This window comes from Sipha flava, unplaced genomic scaffold (genome assembly GCF_003268045.1).
Source record: "Sipha flava isolate LNK unplaced genomic scaffold, YSA_version1 247_pilon_pilon, whole genome shotgun sequence".
Taxonomy (NCBI): Eukaryota; Metazoa; Arthropoda; class Insecta; order Hemiptera; family Aphididae; genus Sipha; species Sipha flava.
The window spans coordinates 12,818-30,326 of record NW_020272895.1 but is presented as its reverse complement, the minus strand read 5'-3'; the positions used below and the strand labels follow the sequence as shown (position 1 = coordinate 30,326).

At 30.7% G+C, this 17,509-nt stretch overlaps 1 protein-coding gene across 1 annotated transcript; it reads left to right on the top strand.

Moving 5' to 3' along the window:
* The first annotated feature begins 78 nt into the window (after positions 1-78).
* On the top strand, positions 79-16,535 carry LOC112684267. Its single transcript, XM_025555694.1, has 13 exons — positions 79-959; positions 1,390-1,789; positions 3,821-4,259; positions 5,040-5,262; positions 6,253-6,475; positions 6,594-6,834; positions 7,182-7,200; positions 11,082-11,509; positions 12,097-12,371; positions 12,476-12,806; positions 14,176-14,398; positions 15,554-15,773; positions 16,242-16,535. Exons 1-13 carry the CDS (start codon positions 653-655, stop codon positions 16,525-16,527), a joined length of 3,615 nt encoding a protein of 1,204 aa, XP_025411479.1. The 5' UTR covers positions 79-652; the 3' UTR covers positions 16,528-16,535.
* Positions 16,536-17,509: the final 974 nt, after the last annotated feature.

Genomic DNA, 17,509 nt, shown 5'->3' with positions numbered 1-17,509 from the left:
AGTATATTTTATTTTTATTTTTTGAATTAGAAAAAAAGAACATTGATTTTTTCGTTAACTGGTATCTTGTAAACTTTTCCGTCTATAATTATAAATTTCTCTAAATAACCCGATTGGAATAGTTTTAAAAAAATGCATGTAATATCATATTGAATTTTCGAACCGAATAAAAGCTATCAGGAAAAAATACTAGTTAATAATGGAAGCAATCCTTGTAGAAGAAATCTTATGTACAGTCTCAATTTAAAAACTTAATTGGTTTCAATATGTGGTAATTTTTAGATATAACTCAAAAGTTAAAGATTTATTTACTTATGATAATCGTCTTGTCTTGCTGATTCTACCATAAAATAAATTTGCGAATATTGTAACGAAATAGTGCCACTCGTATGGTGCATATATCACGCGCCTGTGCGTGCGTAAGGTATCGGTTGGTCGGCTGCTCGACACGGTGAAATTGTTAATAGAGCGCTCTGATTTTCTACTCGTAATGAGAATGGATGGTGGCCGTTTACCTACGACATTTTCTGTCACTGGACAGAGTATGTTTGAAATGAACAAACCCTTCTGACATTCAAGAAATAATTATACACATATAGGGCAAAAACTATAGAATGAAGTTGAAGGAAGAGAATGAGAATATAGGCTACAAATGATTCAGGCGCTAATACCGAGCTACTACTCGCAACGGGCAGAAATAGAGGCGGTGCGCGACGATTGCGGCCTAGTCCGACCGTTGAGCTTAAGAGGTCAGGACGAGTACTGTTATCACAGCGCAACACGATTACCCGTATTACTGCCCTGTATAGTTGCCTCTCGTTCCGGAATCACCAAGCTAGTGGTCACTACAGTACACGACGTCTGCTACAGCAAAGCCGATCAACGGAGAACATTTACATCGCCATCTATCAGTTGTGCCATCAACGTCATCATCAACACCCGACAGCAGCGTGATCACAGTGAGTTTTGTAATTTTACTACTACTTATGTATGGATTACAGTTTATCCGTATTAACGCCTTCACCAACGGTAGCTAGTGTTTATATGTTTGGTATTATCATTATTATCTTGTATACCATTTCTCGTATTGTAAATAGTACTACTATTTACTATCTACTACTTGTGTATGGAATACGGTTTATTTCGTATTAACGCCTGCTCTAATAACAGTGGTTAGTAACTATATATGTATTAAATTGTGTATTACATTGTACGACAGTTTTCGAAGGAAAACAAGAACAGATGAAGATAAAGATCAGAAATCGTATTTCAGTGTTGAAATATTATATAATTTACTTGAAAGTTAATTTGAACGAAAAAAAAAAAAGCCGATAACGATAATTTTACAGAGAGAAACATTTGAAAACCCTCCGTTTTTCTACTACGCAGTGACTGCACTCGATACGATGTTCGACCGATGTTGTTGGTTAGTAGTGTGTCTACTAGCGTTGGGATATCACCGCGCGGTTGATGGCGCGCAAATCCTGGCGCTGATACCGTTTCCGGCCAAAAGCCACTGGAACGTGATGGACGCCGTACTGCAGACGCTCGTGGGCCACGGACACAACGTGACGGCCATAACGCCGTTCCTCAAGAAGGAACCGGTGGGCAACTACACGGAAGTGGACATTTCGCACCTGATGCCGTCAGGCATGAGCGTGCCCTGGGACAAAGTCGTAGACGAATCGTCGAAAGCCAACAACCTACCGTTCCTCTCCGGCCGCCACAAACTCACTTGCCGGAAACTGTTCGAGCACGAGCAGTTCTACCGAGTCATCGAATCCAACAAGTAATTGTCCACGTACCCGTTATCCTGTCGCGGACGATCCACGAGTAGTACGAGTACGAGTCGAAAATAACGCGTTTCCGAGGGACACTCGCTTGCGTTTGGTTGCCGACAACGGTCGGTGCGAGTCCGTCGAAACGCGCTGTTTTTTGATTAAAATTTTTTTTTTTAATTTTTATTTCCACAAAGACGGTGTGTTTAACGGAATACATGCTACTTGCGTCCCCCAAAAAGGTATATTTTTTAGATAGTAAATTCAACACGTAACTTGCGTCCCGTCTTAGGGACACAACTCGACCATATTATTCTTACCTGCTATAATAATCATGACCGAGATGCGTCCATAAATATTATGTGTTACAATAATCATAGATGTGTAAATTGTGTTTATAGTATAATATCTGTGACTATCGATAAATTAATATTATCAGCTAGAGTTGGCGGTATTTTCGATGTACCGGTGAGTCACCGGTATTTATAAATATCGGCATCTAACACTAACCGGTACACCGATCTTTCGGTATTTACCGTGGATCGGTAATTATTATCAAAAGACAAAATTTAAAATTAATAAATATGACAATTAACTACATTATTTACACAGTAATCCGCAAGGGCTTATGGCGTATAATAAGAATACATTTAGAGGATAGTCAATTGCGCAAAATGAATCAAACATTTACTAAACGGCATTTTACTTTATACTTTTATAGTATTTATTATGAATTAATCATGTAGACCGTAGACGTACAGACTATAAAGTAGAGACCATAGGTGATAGTTATACTTAAATAACGTATTAATTATTAGTAATAATTAATACGTTATTTAAGGCCCGGAATTATATACGCTAAAAACGTACGAAATATGCATGCATTTATGCAATGGTTATCATTCAAATATGTACTCAAAATATGAAAAAATATGCGAAAATATGCAAACAAAAATGCACGTTTATTATTTATTAAATTAATTTAATTTTAAAATGTATACAATTCATTAAGTAATTAATATTTAACAAAAAATATACTTTAAAATATATCAACTGTATTTTATATATTTTATTAAATTGTATAGAACTGTATGTTGTATTGAAATTAAATTTTATTTTAACACTCACTCATTTAAACAAATATTCACAAACGAAAATCAATTTAAACAGATGAAGCGGAATTTTATAATATTTTTAAAGTTACCTGGAGAGTTACTATCGTATTGGTTCTTTTAGCCAACTTTATCTTGTCTTATTAGAACACAAAAATCAAATTATATAACTGCACGATTCACGGAATTTACAATGGACATGTGCTAAATAATAAATAATAATATTAATAACTTCATAATATTTTTTTCTATATATGCATTATATTTCAGAAAAATGCTAAAATATGCATAATAATTTGAAATGTTCCAAATATGCAAAAATATGCCAAATTTAATTTCGCATACCAACACTTCAGGTTAAGATTCAAATTTCTGTCTTACCTAGCTAATTTTTAGTTAGATATATAAAAATTTGCAAATGGATACAATTCCGGGCCCTAGTTATTACTAATCAGTCGTATTAGTAACTAACTGTAGTACTGTTTTTGGACGAATTTCACATACCGCTAACTATATTATCAGCTATTATAGAGTTTCGGTATGATAAAATTAATTACGTACCATGACAATGTTCAGTTGTCGCCATACAATTTCCGAGCCGTATTTATAAAACTGATTTGAAAAACTTAAAATGTAATTAATTACTTGTAATACTTTTTTTATGCTATGTGTATGACTTATTTGTCTTGGGACGCAACTTGGCTGTCTCAATAGGTATTCTTGGACGCGAATAAGCTATGATCTTTCTTGAACCTTTTTTGGTGGGACGCAAATTACATACTGGTAATAATCTCGAACGTAAGTAGTATGCACCGGCGATCCGTCGGCCGTTTCGTTCGGGTTTAGCCGATCCGTACCGAGAACCTCGTGCGCGGACGGCCGCGATCCGGTTTTAAATATCCGATTTTCAATCCGATTCTCGTCCCGTAGATTCGACTTGTTCATCACCGAGCTGCTGGCCTCGTCGTGCGACGCGTACGTGTCGTACCGCATGGACGTGCCGCGGATCGTCATCACGTCCAGCCACGTGCACACGTGGTACCATCACACGCTGGGCAGTCACATGAACCCCTCGCACGTGGCCACGTTTCACGCGCCGTTCGCCGTGCCCGAGAGCTTCGCGCACCGGATGGCCAACGCGTACGATTATCTGTTCGCCCACGCGGTGCTCAAATGGGTGGACCGGCAAGCGACAGCCATCGGCCGCAAGTACTTCGGGTCCAACGCGCCGAACGCCGACCGCCTGATGCGGAACACGTCGCTGGTGTTCGTCAACGGCCATCGCTCCGTCGACCTGGCCCGGCCGCTGCTGCCCAATTTCGTAGACATCGGAGGCGTGCACCTGGTGCAACCCAAACCGTTGGCCGACGTACGCGTTTTTACTCTTCTCTCTATTTGAATGTTTAACAACGCGCCCCCGCCCGTCGGAGTATCGTGCCCTCCGCGGACACTATAGACGTTTACCCTTATGCATGGGCGCAACTAGAGTCCAAACATTGGGAGTGTTGAAATTGCTGAATATAAAATAAAATAGTACCTATTTAACTGTGATTACTATAGACTATATAGATCTGAAAATAAACATGAGTGCTACATTTGAACTCAGGGGTGCTAAAAACCCTATTTCGCCTCTCTGCCGTTATACCATTTTGTCAATAAACTATTCGGTACGTCGATCGCACGCGGACATTTTCAATCAAATACATTGTAAATCGGATGATTTTGATAAAAAAAAAAAAAGAAGATTTTAACGCCTATACTATTTTTTTTCTTTCTATAATCTGCGATAATATAACGATTAGCATATTTGACGTCACTAATAACGATCAAGAAATACACAGTTTATTCTATACTTACACCATACACTCTCACGCGTACATTAATCACGCTATAAAACGATGAAGTCGTCCACTGTCCTTTCTACCAATCATAAATTGGAAAATCACAAGGTTCGCCTAATTCATTTTTATAATAATAATAGTAATGTTCTTCACCGATTCTTGCCACTCAGCTACCCAAAAAAAATAATGAGCGAAAATTTAACTTCAAATACACGGAGAAATATTTTTTAATGGAAAACTGACTTTCTTATCTGGGATATAAGTAAGGTTATTATTTTATTATGTTTAATATTTTTCTTCTTTGACAGGATATCGAACAGTTTATTAACGATTCTCCAAACGGCGTTATATATTTCACATTCGGATCTACGATCAAAATGGATACTGCACCAATACGTTTGCAAAAATCGTTCGTAGAAGCATTAAGTGAATTTCCCCAAAGAGTTTTATGGAAGTATGAAAGTACAATCATAGGTGACTTACCAAAAAACGTAATGATAAGAAAATGGTTTCCTCAAAGAGATATATTAGGTAAACATTTTAAATATTAATAGAAGATTAATAAAATCATTCGGTACATGTATTACAGATAATTATTTAAAACAAAAAAGTAGATTTTTATACATTTTAATGAAAAGTAATTATCGTAATACCAAAGAAGAATTTGCGTTTTAATTATCGATTATTTCAACTAAATCATGACATAATGACAACCAGTGTCGGCCTGGGATATGAAAGGCCTAGGAAGGGATTTTTTTTTAGGGCCAATTTTTTATCAAAATTTACCTAATATTGGGTTGAAATTGTGAAAGGCATGTTTCGTTGTATCGCACTTACATACAAAATATATACATGAATATTTTGATAGCATATTAAATAATGTATTATAATTGAATATATACTTACTTGATTTCATACACAACATATAGAAAATATATATTTAAAATTAAACTATTATTTTGTTATTATAATAAATGTGTACAATATATAATATTGTGTGTAATAAATAATAATAATAATAATATGTAAAATAATATTTCTTTTTACTAAACAAAAAACTTCTTAACACATCATATTTTTTATTTTTTTTTTGACACTCGTTTATCAGGAAAATCTTCTTATATTTCTACAAAAGGTTCATTAAGAAAATAAGAGTTAACATTATTTGCACATTTTTGATATTTTTTGAACAAAAATAAAATATGAGCCTCGTTTCTGAATTTTTTTGATTGGGTTTTACATTGTATAATCATGGTCCAGGCTCGCAAATAATTAATTTATTTTGTTTATAAGTATTTGGATACAGGACTAGTAATAGAAAAATAAATATTATTATTTATTATTTGTCAATCAATAAAATTGCTACAAAAATAGTTTCAAAATTTGACCAATTACAAATAAGAGAACGTGCCATAAATTTTCACGCATTCTTGTCACTAATGACAACACATTGTATAAGATATACTATAATCTCGGTATACTTTTTATTCACTTGTTAATAAACCAATACTTTCATTTCAGATCACAAGAATGTGAAGCTATTTATATCTCATGGTGGTATATCCGGAATATATGAAGCTATCGATAGTGGAGTCCCTGTACTTGGTATTCCTCTGATTTTTGATCAACCACACAATATTGCCAATTTAGTTCATTGGGGTGCTGGTGAAATGTTAGATCATCAAACGCTCACCAAAGATATTTTAGTGAATGCTACTAAGCATATGATAACTAACTATTCTAAGTGAGACCTTTTATTAAAAAAAAAAAAAAACATCGATTTGTTCGTAAATAACTTGCTTAAGTACAAATAATATAGTCAAATAAACGTGTACTTAAGTTTGGTAATATTTTGAATATAGGTATAAGTTCAACATGATGGAACTTTCAAGAAGATTCAAGGATCGACCGAAAACGCCAAAAGAAGAAATAATATATTGGACAGAATATGTCATTAAACACAAAGGTGCTCATCATTTAAAATCAGCTGCTCTCAAGCTAACTTGGTATCAATATTTTATAATCGATGTTTTATTATATGTATTATCGGTTATATTACTTATTTTCTATGTAATTTATTGGTTAAAAAAAGCTATCAATAATCAAATGTTTGGTTTTAAAAAAATCAAATAAAGATTAAAAACTTAATGTTTCTTCTAATATTGATGTTCCGCTAGCCCGTAATTTAAATTTAAATTGCTATAAATGGTAAAAAGTGTATTGATATAATATTTAAAAAATGTTTAATTATAATGAACGTAAGGCAATAGGAAATAACGTAGGAAATTAAACTAAGTTAATTTTAATTTAGCTAAGCTATGGATAAATATTTTTGTTACCAACTTTTAACCTACCAATATACATTCTTTTAAGCTTAACTTATTTTGTAAAAAGAAATATAAATTAAGTTTCACAACTTTTTTAGTATTAATGGTCAAATATTTTATAAGCAAAGAAGTTCCAAAAGAAGTACGTATCATTAATTTAAAATCTGTATAGTTTAAATGTTACAATTAGTATTTTTTTTTTTATTAAACTAAATGATTCAATACAATATCCTCTGTTCGTACCTCTAGACAGTTCAATACTACATTTGTGAGTGGCCACGAATAATAATTGTTAATAATTACAAAAATTAATTATTAATTTGATATTTTTAACTTTGTTAAATACTGATATTAGGTTATAATTCAATAAATATGATTGTATATTAATTATTAGAAAAAAAATTCTTGAGAAAAGTATTTGATTATTGGTTTATGATAGGGCGTAATTTTAAAACTTTCTACGAACGTAAAAATTCCTAGTTCCATCTTTGGCTTACAGCCATATGTCTAATCTCTAAATTTTTTAAATTTTGATTAAGCAAATATAATTCATTGTATACATTTGCTTTTAATTTAAGTTTTTCTTATTTTCTATGGGGTGTGCTATGAAAAAAAATTTGGCCACTTTCCTTTATATGAGCCTTACCGAATCTCACCTAACCCTTTCTCCTAAAAAAGTCAGAATACATTTGGATTAATCCATGGATTAGAATTTTGCCATTTTTAATGGCGATCCTAATTTAATTTATTTAATTTTTACTATTTGTAGCTTAAACTTGAAATAAAGTCCCCGAATGAATAAAAGTTGTAAAAAAAACCACGGGCCACAGGGTGTGCTGTGGCACAGCTGATACACACTGAGCATACGCTATGTGTATTATATTATACAACTTTAAATGATTATACCATGTATATTAAACCAAAATATTTTTTAAGTGTTCTTAATCTATACTGGATTAGATTTTTCTTTGAAGCTTTTATTATAATCAATTTTTATATTTTTCATGTATATTTTATAACTATCACCACAACGCTTATAAAATATTTATATTTTAGTCGTATGCATCCAGTATTGCAAAACACTTTATATAAAAAATACTATATACTTTATACTACTAAAATATTTTTAATTCAAATAGGTATTCACTGCTATTACAATGCACTGATGTGTTATCATACTAACAAATACATATCGTATAAATGTTGAGCATGGTGGAAAATATCGAATGATTTAAGATTTGAAACTTAAGTACAAAAAATGTAACACGAGAATCAATTATTTTATTTTTAAAATTTTGTGAGCCATGCAAAACCAAACTGGATTGTAAAAAAAAAAGATTTGGTAATAAAACCAATGGTTTTTTTTTGAAAATTAATTCCTGATACCAAGTTGATTTGATAGATATGTAGGCCCGACCTGTTAAGGATTACACATAAATTATGGTCTATCGATATCAGTAACTAATTATATTCAGATAGATCATTCATAAGTAATAAGGTCGAAGAATTTGCCAAACATTGATGATTATTATTTTTTGTATTTTCGAAGCTCCTTCTATTTTACAATCAGTCAACGGCCGTGAATTTGTGAATCGTGTATTAAAAAATATTCATGATAAACAACGTTATAGCCAGTGCCAGAGCAGCACAAAAAGAACAAATAGGGATATTCAAGATATGTTAATCATTATATATATATAAATAAACAACTAATTTATATAAATAAACAAATAAATAAATAAATAAATGTTTAGCCTGAAATTTTATAATCATTGTAAAGTACGGCCAGTTTTAAATTAAAAATTTATCGTCAGATAAGTCACATAAGTCACAAAGTCATATAATTTGGATAGGTACACCCAGAGTTGCGCATAGATAAATATTTTTTTTATCTAGATAAAAATACAAATAAGATCAACTAAAATTATCGTTGTAAAGGATAAAAGATAATTATAATTCATTTAGATAAAAAGAAAGATGCATTTTTAAACAACAGTGATTTTATATTACAATTTCCATACATTTTAAGTATTATTTGGATTAACACTTGTAAAAAATTATATATTCGTTTCAGGCATTTGAAATGTGTTGCAATTTTATAATATAAATTGAGAAATAAAAGTTATTTTTATATTCATAAATAATGATATGTTTAAATTGATTTCTGCCATGAATTAATATTAAATATATATTACCTCATTGCTTTTGGATACACATGAGTTGAAGACTACAATACAGTTAATGTTTAATGGTCATAATTTCAAAGTTTAAACTTTTTATCTTTTTTGAGTACATTTTGTAGGAAAGAAAATCAATACAAAATATAAATATGCGTTCGGAATCAGAGGCGGCTCCAGAGCCTTGGTTAGGGAGGGCCAAGTTATAATTTTACAAAATCTTATAACAAAAGAAAACAATAATTTTTACAACGTAAATTCAAGTCATCTATTTTTAAAATTGGCAAAAATATCAATAATATGATCTATTTGATCTTGAATATCTATTTATGATATACATTAATTAGATATAATGCTGATAATCTACCTTCAGTCATCCTTGAACGAAGCCAGCTTTTTAGTCTCCAAAATATGGAGAATCTCCTTGCAATCGTCATACCTCTATGGCTTTACTTGTGCGTGTCGTTTGATAGTCCATATTATAATATGCATTTTTCGTTAACAATATAAATTTTTTTATAAATACGGTACGGGTTCGAGGGGGCGCAGCCCCTTGCCCCTGGAGCCACCCCTGTTCGGAATAAGATAACAGTTATATACTCAATAGTCAATTTAAACAATGATGATAAATTGATAACAATACATCTATAGAATTTACTTGTTATATTATACTCAGTCCAGCCACTAACTAGCCCTCGAACCATCCAGTTTGTTTGTGTTGGCGAAAGATGGGATAACAAAAAATATTGTACATCCTGTTGCATTAAGGGATTTATATTGTTTTTTACTAATATTTTCAGAATTAGCAATATATATATAATTTTAATGGATCAATTTTAATAAATTATTAAAAAAATAAATGCTTGATGTTTTTCATTTTTATTGTCACCGTTCTCAGCACTCCATACCTCTTCCACTTATATACCACGTTCTTACACGCCTATATTAAATTAGTTATTTTTTTCTAGCAAAATATTTTCTAGAAATAATTTATATGACAAAACAACGTTTGTCGGGTCAACTAGTCTTTTATAATATTATTATTACTTCAATAAATCAAATAAATCAATTGTATTAAATTGTTTATCTTTTAATATTTTAAAACTCGTGCAACTGATGATAGTTATTCTGTGTAGTACGTTTGATCGTGAATATTGTATACATTCTATTATTATACATATATAATTATATTATATATTGATGTAAATATTTTTATTATATGTAAATATAAATTGTATAAAAAACTAGGTTTGATAGAAACGAATTAAATTCAAATTTTAATTCGGTGTGTCAACATCTATAAGAATTAGGTATTATTATACAATAACAACAAAAATATATATATACTTCACAGGACTGTGTTATTACAGTATTAAGAATAATCAATAAACGTCCATCGATATTTGGTAACCTTTTCAATTGTAATAATTCTATAGAATTAAAATATTTTGGTTTCATCAATGAACTTGGGATAATAATTTCCAAAAAATTGAAACCCATGGTCCAAGGCACTTTATGTGTGAATATTTTTATTATATTTATTATATATTTAATAATAAATAATTAATTTATAATAATATTAATGTTTTAAATAATTATTGATGATTAAATACTTACATAAATAAATAGTACTAAAAATAACCAAAGTCTTTATCTACTCGTAAGATAGATAAATAGATAACGTTTATAATTCTATCTACATAAAATAATAGATGATTAAAATTTTTATCTAGATAAGACTTAACACTACGTACAAGTTCAATAAAATCACATGTTTAATAACTTATTTTTATAGTTTCAATATACGAGTGTTCATATACTCGTATCTAAAATCTTATCACTAAAGTATGCGATTTATCGGAAGTTCAATGGTCGTATAGACTTAAGTTTCAGCGTCTAGGCATAATTCATGATAATATTTTAACAATAAAGGTTTTGCCAGATTCAGTGCATTATAACGATTCATTTGAACAAAAAGGTATTAATTACACGGTAAAAACAAAAACTAATACATCATTGTTGCATCGCGTGAACGTGGTCGGTGCATTTGATCGTATTATAATGAAAATTACCGGAAAAGTAATTATTATAAACATAATATATCTTTTATCAACCGTTATCCATGGAGCACAAATATTTGCTGTCGTGCCGATGGTCGGTACGAGTCATTGGAACGTAATGGATGCTGTGCTACAAACACTCGTGTCTGCCGGTCATAATGTAACCGCTGTAACTTCGTATGCGAAAAAAGAAAGAATCGCCAACTATACGCAGGTACGCATTTTTCCGGGTAAAGCGTTCTCGTATTATTTATTCGCGATGATCCAATAAATAATGACTGATTAGGTGGCATAACCGTTCCTCCGCAAAATTATTCTTGAACGTGGTTTGAATCGGCAAATAGTAATATGACACGGTGAATATTAGTGAGCACTTGGAATTTTATTTTCCTTGCACTTTATTCGTACACTACATTTATCGTTTAATATTTTTAGAAATTAGTCAGTAGTTTGGTAAACTGTAATTGTTCACAGATTACGATATTATTATGTTTCATCGTTTACAATGATATTTTGTAGTGACGTGCATGATCAAATAAGTTTAAAAATAAATAAATACTGAAAAAAGGAAAAAAAAATTAGTTCAATTTAATTCTTTAAACTTGAGTTGTATAAAATCTCTATGGACGTAACCCAAAACAAAAACGTATTCCACATTTTTGGGAGGCTAATTTCAAAGGAATAATTTTTTTTTTTCGTATTCCGGTAACATTACGAAAACGATGATGGTCGAATGATCGAAATGTATTCGAACACCACGTGAATTCGACGACAATTGACTTTGTGACTCTTCTCGTTAAGATCAATCCGCTGTCTCGGCAAGACTACACTTCAACAATATCGATACCACAACCCTTTAAAAACTGCGCCGGGTTCAACGGTGTTGAGTATCTAATCAAGACGCATCAGAAAACATGTGAGACCATTTACAAGTCTAAAGACTTTTGGACAGCGCTCAAGTCCAATAAATACGATCTTTTCGTTACGCAGCTGTTGGGCTCCGGTTGCGATGCGTACATAGCGCACGAACTGCAAGTTCCAATGATCGCGATCACCACTTCTGCCATGCCCACGTGGTATGCGCTTGACAGTGTTATCAATTCTCGTACCGTGCGTTTCGCACGGTATGAAATACGTCAACATTTTTCTTTTTTTTTTTTGTAATCGCGCCGTTTTCCAGGTACGATGGTTTGTTGGGCAATCCATTTATTACGTCCAGCACTTCTACGATATATGCTCCGACGGCAAGACCTAGAACTTTTTGGGACCGTTTGTTAAACAGTTACGATTACGTCTACACGAACGTTCAGAGAATGTGGTACGACCGTAACGCAACGATCATCGGAAGAACATACTTTGGTAAGGACGTTCCGGACGCCGACATGCTGATGAAAAAAATTTCACTCGTCTTCGTTAACAGTCATTTTACTTTTGACTTGCCAAGACCGTGGTCACCGAATTTAATCGAAATTGGAGGAATACATATAACCCATCCCAAAACATTGCCGGAGGTAGTTAATTAATTACTTGATAAACTAGTATATTTGTGGCTTCGGAATGTTATTGAATTGAATTAACTATAAATTATATTACATAAAAGCAAGAGGCTTATAACGAACGATGTTCTTTGATATAAGATGTTAAAGTTAATTTTTAATCAAATTACATTTAATTTTAAAAATGTATCAATTTCTTTTATTTCAATTGTTAATGTATTTTTTTAATCACTTTTTTATTATTTTTTTATTTTCGTCCTACGGTACACAATACATAAAACGTCAACTCGTGTTGTAACGAATTTCAAAGGGATCGAAAAAAAAATTCGGTAAATCGAAGGTTCGTTACATCAATAACATAACTAACAAAACTTGTTTTAGCGAGATTTAAAAACTTAAAAATTTAATTTAACATATTACAAATACGTATTCATTTTCATTTAATAAAACATATTTATATTGGGTACATGTAAATATATATATATATATATAGATAGTTAGATATATGCAGTTATTGATATTTAATACATAAATATAAAAATCATTATTTAATTAAGTATTCATATTTATTATTTTCAAAATCAGTAATTTATTTAATGTGTAACCGTTTTCGTTTACCCGGTCAATAGCGTTGTCCAAATCCAAAATGTTACAAAACGCATTGATGTTGATGTCATGTCTCTTAGATAATTTAAAACAGGGCGGAGATTTGATTTTGCTTCTATTAAGGTTACGGAAAATTCCAAAGTATAATATCAAGCTCCAAAATTATATAAAAATGTTTCATTCGGAGAGCTTTGGCCAAAATAACTTCGTCATATCGAGGAAATAAAAATACATTTAAGTGTTTGTTGTATGACGATATTTTTAAAGGGATGCCAGTTTTCTTCGTTACATTGAGATTTTCATTATATAGAGTTTTGTTATATCGCGAGTTGGCTGTATTTTTATTTTTTTATCTGGTATTTCAGCTGCATATTGGAGCTGAATAAAATATTGAATGGTCTGATCAATAGCCACCCAATTCACAACTTATAACAGATCCTACTCAAGTACATATTATAAAGGGTTAGGAATTCAATCCCCCCTCTACAAATTTTTTAACATATTTCAGTATTTATGATAGCTTTTAGGTACATTAACATCTTATAAAGTAATAATTAATTGGGCAGTATTATAATTCATAGTTAGTTGGAATAATTAATTTACTAATCGTACGAGTATACTAATCCACCACGGTACCACCCATTACCCTAAAATATGGTCTGGTCATGACTAGACTTGAACCCTGAGATCGGCGCCACTGTGACTGCAGCATATAGAAGTGAAAATATTTTATGATCTACATTTGTTTTAATTTATAAAAATACACGTTATTACTTAGGAAATACAAAATTTTATGGATGATGCTCCAGATGGAGTGATATATTTTTCTTTTGGCTCTATTGTGAAAATGGATTCGATTCCAGCAAGACTACAAAATGCCTTAAAAGAAGCATTTTCTGAACTACCTCAGCGAATTTTATGGAGATATAACAGTGATGTAATGGAAAATCAACCAAAGAACGTTATGATAAAAAAGTGGTTTCCACAACGAGACATACTAGGTGAATAAAAATTTAAATTTAACATTTTTTAACGAAACTTAAAATATATATTATAAACTATGAGTGTAATCGTTTGTGCTCAACCCTTTTTCATGCTATTAAACTTCCAACTTGGGGCTGGGATAATGCTATGTCCGCCTAAGTCTTTCAAGAACTTCTTTATAAAAGTGTTGGTTTATTGTTTAGCCTTGAGTGATAACTCTTTGTGAACTATTCCTTGGCTATCAAAGAAGAAAATGAGCATGCTTTTGATTTTTGACTAGCTCATTCTTCTTTTTTTTTGCATTGGTGAAGCTGAAGTGTGCCATTCTTGGATTTGGCGCTCTGTTTCCGGATTGTGCTCGAAAATTCAAGACTCATCACCAGTTATGACCCGTTCTAAGAAAGAATAATCATTTTCAATCAGCTTCACGAAATCAAGACTCCTGTCCATCCTGTTTTCGTTCTGATCTTGTGACAGAATTTTTGGAACTAGTTTTGCGCAGATTTTTCCCATCTCCAAATAATTTATTAAAATCTGATGAACGGTAGTATGTTTTAATCCCAACTGGATAATCGGACAAGATCCCAAGATCCCGAACTTTGATGGTGTTATCATTATTTTTTAGCAATTAGTTACCAACAGAAACGTGAGAAGAAAAAAAATAATTTCTACAAAGGGAAATAGCTGGGGTAAATTTCATTCCTCTACTTTAAATTTGGATAGCTTGAAAAAAAGATTGAGCATACACGACAGGATTGAAAACACAAATCAGCAAAAACGAATTACAAACAAATGGCAAAACTTTGGTTTTGAATTTTTAAAGTAGAGGGGCAGGGACATAGAGCCAATAAAATGTTGACCAGAAGAATTACTTCGATCTACAAACTGTACATTTTTTTTACAGCAAATACCTGTTCAATGCGTTTAGTATACATAATCATTTATTTGGTTTTCAAGCCTCAAAATATTAACTGTAGAGATTTGAAGCAAAAACTGCATAATTATACTAGCATAAAATAAATATGTATTTTAATAATGATTTTAACTGTTATTATTACATTCATGTATTCAGTAGTATATGTATGATATATAATTTATGGCACCCGGAGGCTATTCCAATCCATTTGATAAAGATATATAAACCAATATTTTTATTCTTTGTTTAAATATAGCTCATCCGAAATTGAAATTAATTATCTACCATGGTGGGTTGTCTAGTATGAATGAAGCAATTGCCAATAAAGTGCCTATACTAGGCATTCCATTATTCGCCGATCAATTCAGAAACATAGCAAATGCAGTTTATTTAGGAATGGGCTTAAGTCTGAATCATAAAACACTGGATAAACAATCAGTTCTGGTTGCCATTAAAGAAATAATCAATAACGAAAAGTAACTGTATTATTTCATATTATCCATATGTTTTACAAAGACTGATGATCTTATGATTTATGTAAATACGATCCAGTATTGAACTTCTTAAATTACCTTTTATATTTTTGTATTTTAATAAATGTTTATGATTTAAGTACCTAATATTTTTATTTTTTTTCAAATATATAAATTATTATAAATATTCATGTTGTATGAAATAAATGATATTGAATGGCATGAAACTAATGGCATTAGTAAAATTTTATGTTTTTAAAATTCATCAGAATACGTTAAAAAAAAAAAAAAACGTTAAATAGAATTTAAAATTATGAAATTTATTAAAAACGTTTCAAATATTCAAACCATTTCCAATATCTATGTATTATTTTCTGTGTACGTGAATAACGTTTAATAACAAATTATTTTTGTATTTAAATAAAATGTGTTATCATATTCAAACTAAATTACATTACATAACGTTTATAGGTACAAAAGAAATGTTCAAAAGTTGTATAAATTATTCAAAGATCAGCCAATGTCACCTAAACTATTAGTCACTTATTGGACGAATTATGTAATTAATCATAAAGGAGCTAAACATTTGAGATCACCAGCAATCGATTTTTCTTGGTATGAGTATCATCAATTGGACATTGTACTGTTCGTATTATCAATAACAATAAGCTTATTAGTTATGATTCTGTATGTTACAATAGTGATTAAAAATAATATTACTAGATTTGTACACGTAAAAAAAGTTAAAGCCAAGTAAAGTTTAATTTTAAGCATATTTTTTTTATGTATAAAAATTATTCGTATCATTTTTTATTTCATAAATAGTTTTGTGTTCTTTCACTTTATGATATACAATTGACACAAATATATTTTTAAAAATCATTAAATATATTAAACATATTACCTACTTATTATTCATTAGTAATCATCAAAACTATATTTATTATTTTCTTAAAATTGATAATATGCTCTATAATGAGCATTTTTACCAAACAAATGTCTTATCAAATAAATTATTTAATATATATCAGTGATTGTCAAAATGTGCCCTAGGGCTCAGTGAGAGAAGTGTAGGGTCTCCATGGGCATACCTAAATTAATTAAATTTAAATATTATTATAATTCTTATTTATCGAGAAAAAACACTGGTATGATTACTCGGATTGCGCAATGAATTGTACGATCGAGTAACACCCATTTAATTTACAACTCAAACTTCCGATACAATTTGATTATTCCGACTTCATTATTTGGTTGGTATTTTTTCAAAAAAAAAAAAAAAAAATGAAGTAAACTTATCAAGGCAATATAAAGTTACCATAGTTTTTAAAGCAAATGACAAATCCGGGCTTATAAAAAAACAATTAAATTTTAAATTTTGGACTGTGTATGTTTCTCAGTATGAAATATTGATAATTATTATTATCTTGAATATAAATTTCTGATTTTCGGGACTGTAAAAACATAAGGGTTCCGTGAACAAACAAGTTTGAGAACTACTGAAGTATTTATATAATTATGTGTTAGGATTCATTACTTATCATGGATATCAATAACAGGACATGGCATTTTTTTTTTTTTTTTTTAGTTTTTCAATCAAATTTTTTTTTCTTCTAACGCAAATTAAACATAATTTATTTTAAATTCATCTTACAGTGAAAAAAAATAATAATTCCTCATTATGTATAGATATAGAGTAAATAAATAAATTAATAATAATGCGACATTTAGGACGCATG

Bases quoted from the DNA above. Each gene is read 5' to 3' on its own strand.
- LOC112684267 (XM_025555694.1), top strand. From the start codon at position 653: ATGATTCAGGCGCTAATACCGAGCTACTACTCGCAACGGGCAGAAATA. The intron at 6,476-6,593 runs GTGAGACCTTTT...TTTTGAATATAG, and splicing joins ATGATAACTAACTATTCTAA to GTATAAGTTCAACATGATGG. The intron at 15,774-16,241 runs GTAACTGTATTA...TAACGTTTATAG, and splicing joins GAAATAATCAATAACGAAAA to GTACAAAAGAAATGTTCAAA.